The following is a 7,752-nucleotide window of genomic DNA, read 5'->3' as shown; positions in this document are numbered from 1 at the left end:
CGCCTGCGCGACTCCGCGGGCGAACGGAACAGTGGCCTTGCGCGCATGCGCTGGTCTCCCTTCTGCCACCTGTGTCACGCTCCGTCCTCAGGCTTGAACGGCGTGAGATAAGTTGCAGCGGGACCCAGCTGAGTCCCACGCGCCCCCTAGAGGCAGCCAGGGGCGGAGCCGAGGGGCCTCCAGGGAGGCGCCCGCCCATGCGGATCTCACTTCGCATCACAGCAGGAGCCCTCGCCCCTGCTGAGCTCTGGGGCCGGCTGCAGCGAGCCCCTCCCTGGCCAGAGCCACAGCTACCTGGGAGTTCCCCATCTGCCCCTGGGGAGCCCCTGCCCTGCGGGGAGGGGGCTGCAGCAGGTGGGGCAGGAAGAGGCATGTCACAGGGTGCTGCTGACCCCCTGCCAACCCAGGTGTTTGTGTAAGGACGTAGAGACAAGGAATGGGCACAATACTGGCATCACGCGCCGTGTGCCGCCAGGCCCGGTTAGGGTGGCCAGACAGCAAGTGTGACAAAGTGGGACAGGGGTGGGGGGTAATAGGAGCCCATATAAAAAAAAAGCCCCAAATATCAGAACTGTCCCTATAAAATTGGGACATCTGGTCATCCTAGGCCCGGTCCGTCTGAGGTAGCCTCATGCACTTCATGCCATGCTGGCTAAGCACTCGCCTGCCAGAAGGAATTTAAATCCACTATGACTCTCGGCACGTCCAGGAGTGAAGGAGAGAAACGGGCACCTGTCTGTTTAGTGCTTATACGTAAACCAACCGATGGCATTTCAGGGCAGGAGGTGAGTGCTGCAGAAGCCACACGGCACAGACCCTCCCCCCTTCTACCCCTCCCCACTTCTCCAGGGCAGGGACTCTCGATTCCAGGTACAGAACGTAGCACAATGCGGTGTCACTCATGGCTGGGCCTTAGGCACTACCATCAAAACATGATTCTAGGAATAATAATGTGCTCTTCTCCTATTGCATCATTCCCAGCAGGCTCCTCCACTCCAGGCCTGAACACCCACTTCTCCCATAGACATCTCCGTGCTGCCTCCGGCCTGGAGCATGCTGCCTGACCTCATCCCCAGCAGCGCCATCCTCCTGTTTAAATCCCACCTCCGCAGGATCCACTGCTGCCAGGAGGCTCACAAACCGAGGGCTGCTGGCCAGGCTGTAGGGCAGGGGGCAGCGCTGGGCAGGAACCAAAATGCTCTGGAACCAAAATGTCAAGGTCACTGTTAGCCCATGTGACCATCTCTCCTCATCCTCCCTCCCTGCTACCCTCAATTTGTTTTCGTTTGTTGCATCTTGTTTCCACTTAGATTGTAAACTTATGGGGCAGGGACCAGATCTTCCTGTGTGTGCAGCACTCAGCACTGGGGCCCTGATCCCATTAAGGCCTCTGCATGGCTGCCGTGCAATCACAGTAACTGTCTGGGGTGCTCCGCTGCCTAGGGGGAATGGCCACTGTGGGCCCTACCTAGGACACGTACCCATGTACATTGGCCAGACCGGACAGCTTCTACATAAAAGAATAAATGGACACAAATCAGACGTCAAGAATTATAACATTCAAAAACCAGTCAGAGCCTCCCCGGTCACTCAATTACAGACCTAAAAGTCGCAATTATTCAACCAAAAAAACTTCAAAAACAGACTCCAACGAGAAACTGCAGAACTAGAATTAATTTGCAAACTGGACACCATTAAATTAGGCTTGAATAAAGACTGGGAGTGGATGAGTCATTACTAAAAACTATTTCCCCATGTTAATTTCCCCCTACTGTTACTCGCAGCTTCTTGTCAACTGTTTGAAATGAGCCATCCTGATTATCACTACAAAAGCTTTTTTTCTCCTGCTAATAGCCCACCTTAATCGATTAATCTCATTAGAGTTGGAGTTGGGGGTTCTAGCTGCAGCAGCAATTGGACTCTGCAGGGGCTTCCAGGTGAAGGTGGTTGGGGCTCAGCAGAGCGGACTGGGGGGCTCAGGGTGGTGCGGGGGGTGGGGCGTCAGGGTGGGGGTTTGAGTGTATGGAGCTCAGTGTGGGGTGGTCTGGAGGCAGGGGTGGGGGACCGGAGGGCTCCAGATGCAGGGGTTGAGGTTCAGTGGGGTGGGGTTTGAACGTACCCAGTGAGGCTTGGCAGCGGTGTCTGGGTATGGGAGTTCCGGATGCACAGGAGTTGGGTGGATGGGGGAGCAGCTCCCCATATAGTGACCCCTCCCCCCCAGCTGAGGCACGATGGAGGAAGGAAGCAGAGGAGGATGCTGAGCTTCCTGCAGCTGGGGGAGGTTTCTGGGGGTGGGTCTGATAACTCCAGACACTGCTTGCAGAGAAGAGGAAGTCCTGTCCTTTCCTGCCTCCAGCCCAGCCAGGACTAGCAGCTGATCCCGGATCAAGGTAGGAGCCACTGGCTGGGGTCTCCCCAGCCCCCTGTTGATTTACCTCTCCGCTGGCTGCTCTGGGTGCCTGAAACGATGTATCTGCTCTGCTAGGGACTGGTGTGTGACTGCTCTTGCAGCTTCCCTTTGTTTCCCTGATAGAAAGTCATTTTTCTGCAGGAAAGCAAAGAAATCTGTGGGGAATATTAAGTCTGCGAACGCACAGAGGCGCAAAAATTCCCCCAGGAGTAAGCTACAGCACTGTTTGGGTTGGCCTCCCTCCACCCATAGCTACCCAGCCCAGGAATCAGAATGTGCCGACAAAGCATTATGAAACAGCCACTGCAGCTCAAAATAGGGATTTATTAGTATGGGAGCAACCATATGTACAAGAGCAACCATGCCAGTCCAGGTGCACGTTATTTACAATGTACATTTCATCTGTACAGGATGGGCTGTGTACAAAACATTGGCCGATGGCTCAGCCATGGACAGGACACGTGGGCGGGGTCACCCTCATTCGCACACGCCTGTCAACGCTGACATGGGCAGGAGGATGAGTTATTGCAGACAGTGGGCAGGATGATAAGGCATTGTCATTCTTATGTGTCAGCAAAATGTGGCTGAGTCAAAACAGGGAGAAGCGAGCGGGGTGACGCCAACGCAGGCTAACCTCAGAAACCAGCGCCCATGGGCAGCGGAGCACCACGGGTTTCTGGCAGGATGGTATCTTCAGCGTGGAGAGGGGCTGCTAGGTCGTGGAGTCTGCAGGAGCGTTCCCCCTTGCTTCCCCTATCACACACTGTGCAGTTTCCCAGGGCGGATGAACCTTCCCCAAATGCTGCCAGCTCCCATCCAGGCCTGGGTTGCCAAAGCTCAGTCGCTTCGTGCCGTATGCAGAGATCCACTGGCAATTATTTACTTGATTTATGAGCACGAGCCAGTTGCCGGTCTGAGGCCTGATCTACAGTGCTAAGTTTTGCGGCAGCTGTGTTGGTTAGGAGTGTGAAAAGTCACTCTCCCACCTGACCTCGCTAGGCTGGCTAAGGCCCCAGTGTAGACAGTCATACCAGCAAAAGGGGGCGTTTGGCCAGCACAGCTATTTGGTTTGGGGAACTGGTATGAACTATACCACCAAAGCATGCGTTCAAGCTGCATCCCCACTAGAAGGGTTTGCTGGTTACACTGGCAAACCTTTTCTAGTGTAGACAAGGCCTGAGTGTCTAACTGGCCACCTGCAGGTACAAAACCCAATCTGCCCATGTAGTCAGCCTGTGTGAAAGTGCAAAGTAGGCACTCCATGGCATGGGCCCGTGGCTTCTGAGCTACTGAAAATCAGGTCCTGCCCCTGGACTTGTCTGGGCATATTAGGCATGTGTAGTTTGCATTTCCCTGTGTCACACGTCACAAGACACAACAACCCAAGTGGTGGTACACAAAAGGCTAGTGGCACATTGTGGAATAGTCCCTTTAGTTCACACGGCTTGGGTGCGTTACCTGGCCCACAGCCTGTGGGCAGGCACAGTCTGTGGGGAGCCAGTGCGCCCAGTACGCTGGACACCCGCCCACTGAGGAAACCTGATACAGGAGCATGATTTGGTTTGGGCCAGTTCCCCAGGCCTCTCTTGGCCCTGGGCAGGGGGGAGGGCACGGTGTCACTCAGCCTCCATAGGCCGGGCTACTTCGCACAAAGGATGCTCTAGACAAATACATTCTATAGGCACATTTAAACAGCAGCCGTGGCTGGTGACCCAGCCAGGCCTCCTCAGTGCAGGCCACGATGGCGAAGCAGCTGACGATGGAGCCTAGAGGAGGCCAGCCGGACTCCTCGGGGCTCCAGGCACTTGCTTCTTGGCCAGGAGGGATGCTGAGCACTAAGATGGGAGAGAGCACAGACCTGTGCCCATGGTCAGGCTTTCTCCAGGGCTTCCCTGTTGTTCTGTGACTAGTCTGGTTCAGGGCCCAGACCACATAACCCACATGAGCCTTGGAAAGGCCAGGAGATGCCTGGAGCCAGAGGAGTGGGGCTGGCAGAGTCTTTGGCAATCTCCTCTACCTCCAGTGAAGCAGGCGCTGGGCAGGAGCCTTTGCTCCTCATCGCTGGACTCCTTACTCAGAGCGCAGCGGCCAGCCAGGCTCCACCCGGGATGGAGAAAGGGCCCATCAATGTCGGGTATCCCATGGCTACCACGACAGCCCTACCGCCTGGCCACTCCCCCAGAGATGATCCACGGGGCAGGGGCCGAGGCTGGGGAATAAGAGATTTAGCACATGCTATGCTGGGCCCTGGCTGCCGTACACTCAGCCACGGCGCAGCCCCTGCACTGGGAACAGGCCGCCAGCCCAGCCCTGCCCTGCCCGGAGCGAGCCCCCTGATGCCACACGCAGCCTTGCAGCACAAAGACAAAGACCTACTCAGAGCCGAGTGTCTGGTACAAAACCAGGGTCTGACTAAATACAGGCAGCGCCTGCCCCACCGCCAGGGACACCTGGCAGCCAGAGCAGCGAAGGGAAAGGAACAGTGGGGACAGGCAGACACTGGAGATCCCCATGATCCCAGCTCAACGACTGAGCTAGAAAGGAGCCGTGAAAAGCCTCTGCTCTCAGTAATGGCAGGCGCAGGGGGTCTCCCCATGGGGAGCAGGAGGCCCCAGTCTGCTCCTCGGGGCAGGGCTATGCGCCACCTTCACTGAACCTCACAAGGCTCAGCCCCCACTCTGGCTCCCAGGACAGGCCTCGGGCCATCACAAGCACCATGCCCTGGATTCAAACACAGGGCCTAAGACCCAGCCAGTGCTTCTAGCCAGCCCAGCTCCACCAGGTGCTTTCAGTGGGAACTAAGCCCCACCGGGGGCCCCAGCCCAGGCAGCCGTTGACACCAAGGGATGAGCTGGAGGGGAAAGGTGCCGGGCTGGGCGGGCTGAGGAGGGCATCTACAGCCTGCGTCCCTGATCCCAATGGCAGGGCTCTGGCCACATGGCAGAACCAGCACATTGCCTTGTGCTAGCCAGCAGCACACACTGGCCCAGGAGCCTCAGCCCAACGCTAGGACTCCGTTCCTTCCAGGCGAGTCAGAAGCAATGTAAACAGAAGAGTCTGAACAGTTCCTCCTCCAACACGTTCCAGACAGATCGCCCCAGCCTGCTCCGGGGCCCTGAGGAACCGGGCAGGACCAGCTGCCCAGGTGGGAAGGAACGAAACACGCCAGGACCTGCTCCGACAGATCTGAGAGAAGCTGGGCTCTGAGTTACATCCTGGGTCCTGCCCATCCTCAGCCAGAGCAAGGGATTGGGTCCTTCTGCTCTCCCATGGGGAGACACCGAGCTCCCTGCTGTGCAACACGTGGCCTCAGCCACGCGCCGCCGTCTGTGAGTCCCGCTGGCTGACGTGCCATCTCGCTGGTCACTAATGTCTATAAATATAGAGCTGTATACAGATGATCTACGTACATACACACACCTCCACTAGCAGGGCATCGCAATGGAGGTCGAAGAGCGGCACGAGCGGTCAGGCTGGGGGTAAGCAGCGGTGTTTGCAGCACGCCAGGGAAGGATGGTGGCAATTTTTAGGCAGCAGGGTCACCTGGAAGCCATCTTGGTTTGGTTCTTGCGCACAAATGTTGGTGGGGGTGGGAGGTGATGCCCAGAGAGTCCCAGCTCCTTGGAGAGCCAATTTCTGCAAAGGTGCTAACACTGCGGAGTTGCTTGTGAGCCTGGCTCCTGGTGCCTGCGAAGCTGCCAGGGCCAGGCCTGGAGGGTGGCAGTGGAGTCCTTCACTGGGCTTTGGCAATGTGGGTGGGCTGGATGTAGAGGGATTGCGTCTTCCTGCCCTTGCGCGGCGTGGCATTCAGGATGGCCATGCTCTTCCGGCTTGAGCAGATGACATCGGTCACGAAGCTGGTGCAGTCACTGCAGATGTCCTTCAAGATGGAGCCGTGGGCATAGATGTGGGGGAACTCCTCTTCCACCCTCCGCCAGTGCAGAGAGCTGCAAGACACAACCATGAGAAGCAGCCGTCCACTTGGAAATACCTCCCTGCTCTGTGCAAGGACCCAGAGCCCCCCCAGCCCAGGGGACTGTCAAGCCTGTGATTTGCATTCTCCAGTGCTGGGGACGACGCCCCCTCGTAGCCTTGCCAGAGATCAGCCACGGAGAGAGAAAGGGGCGGGAGGGGAGGACAGAACTCTGTGGGCCACATGCTACTCCTGAGGGCATTCTGCGCCAACAAATTCTGTGCCAACAAATTACAAATTCTGCACACAATATTTTAAAATTCTGCAAATTTGATTTGTCAAATAAGTGTGGAGGCTCCAGCCTGGCAGTGGAGAGCACAGGCCACTGGCTACACAGAGCTGGGAGATCACTGTGCAGCTCCTCCCCAGGCCACAGCGATGCTGCTGCACCCAGCCCTGACACGGAGAAGCTGCAGTTGGACTAGAGGGTCCAGGAAGGAGCTAGAGGAGAGACTGAAGGCAATGGCTGTAGCCAGCAGGATCACTGAGCCTGGAGGGGATGGGGAGGTGGGTGGGTTTGACAAGGGAGGAGACCAGAGCATGTCTGATTTTGGGGGAGGAGCCTGAACAGTGGTGGGCCTTGACAGGTTGGAGATCATGGAAGGGTGGGTTGGAGACGCAGTGAGTGACACTGCAGGGGGTGAGGAGGGAGCTCAGCTCTTGAGAGATGAGAGGGAACAGCACCTGGCGAGCCCAGGGCAGGCAGCAGCCAAGCCAGGGCGGAAGGTCACACTAGGAGGTGAGAGTCGGGGGTGCTCAGGGATTTACTGGTGGGGGGCGAAGTTGCCAAGGAGGGCCGGGGGCTGTGCGGGAAGGCAGAAGGGGAGCCAGGTGTCGAAGTCAGAGAGGAAGCCTACCCAAGGAGGGGTCAGGGAGATGGTAGGGGACAGCTGCACAGCAGAGAAGACACCAGCACAGGGAGGAGAGGTGACGATGGTGCTCCCCACTCTGGTTTGTCTCGTGCCCTGCCCAGGGTGCACGGAGCTCTGCACAGGAACCGCCAGGAAACAAAGAGCTGGGTTTGGCTGGAGAAGGGCCAGCCCAAGACACCCCACCTCTGCCATTTTCAGATGTCCATGGGATCTGGAGAGGGATGCCCGGCTCTCTACGGCCTGCGGCGCCCATCAGCCCAGCTACATAGGGGAAAGACTAATGGTTGGCTTTGTCCCAGTCCGTCCTGTCCCCCACCCCACCCCGCCGCCAGCAGGGAATGCACCACGGCTTTAGCACTGGGTGCTGCTAGCACAGACACTTACATCACCCAGGGGCCTGATCCTGCATTCCTCACATCCCCCATGGCTTCAGCCAATGCCGCCTCAGGCCTCTAGGTCACCCTGCCTCTGTCTCTCCTGATATCTGGCCCCTTGTC

At 57.6% G+C, this 7,752-nt stretch overlaps 1 protein-coding gene across 5 annotated transcripts in view; it reads right to left on the bottom strand.

The window, feature by feature from the left end:
* Positions 1 to 2,720: 2,720 nt before the first annotated feature.
* The window catches only part of SPIRE2 (spire type actin nucleation factor 2), a 60,277-nt gene continuing 55,245 nt past the window's right edge, over positions 2,721 to 7,752 (bottom strand). For all 5 annotated transcript variants that reach the window (XM_039503595.1, XM_039503596.1, XM_039503592.1 and 2 more), the window contains one exon: positions 2,721 to 6,357. In XM_039503595.1, the coding sequence (XP_039359529.1) occupies positions 6,144 to 6,357 (214 nt within the window). In that variant the 3' untranslated portion in view covers positions 2,721 to 6,143. The remainder of the gene's footprint in view (positions 6,358 to 7,752) is intronic.

The sequence above is a fragment of the Mauremys reevesii genome, linkage group 16, assembly GCF_016161935.1.
Source record: "Mauremys reevesii isolate NIE-2019 linkage group 16, ASM1616193v1, whole genome shotgun sequence".
NCBI classification, from domain to species: domain Eukaryota; kingdom Metazoa; phylum Chordata; order Testudines; family Geoemydidae; genus Mauremys; species Mauremys reevesii.
The sequence above is the reverse complement of the archived record's forward strand: the minus strand, read 5'-3'. Positions and strand labels throughout refer to the sequence as shown.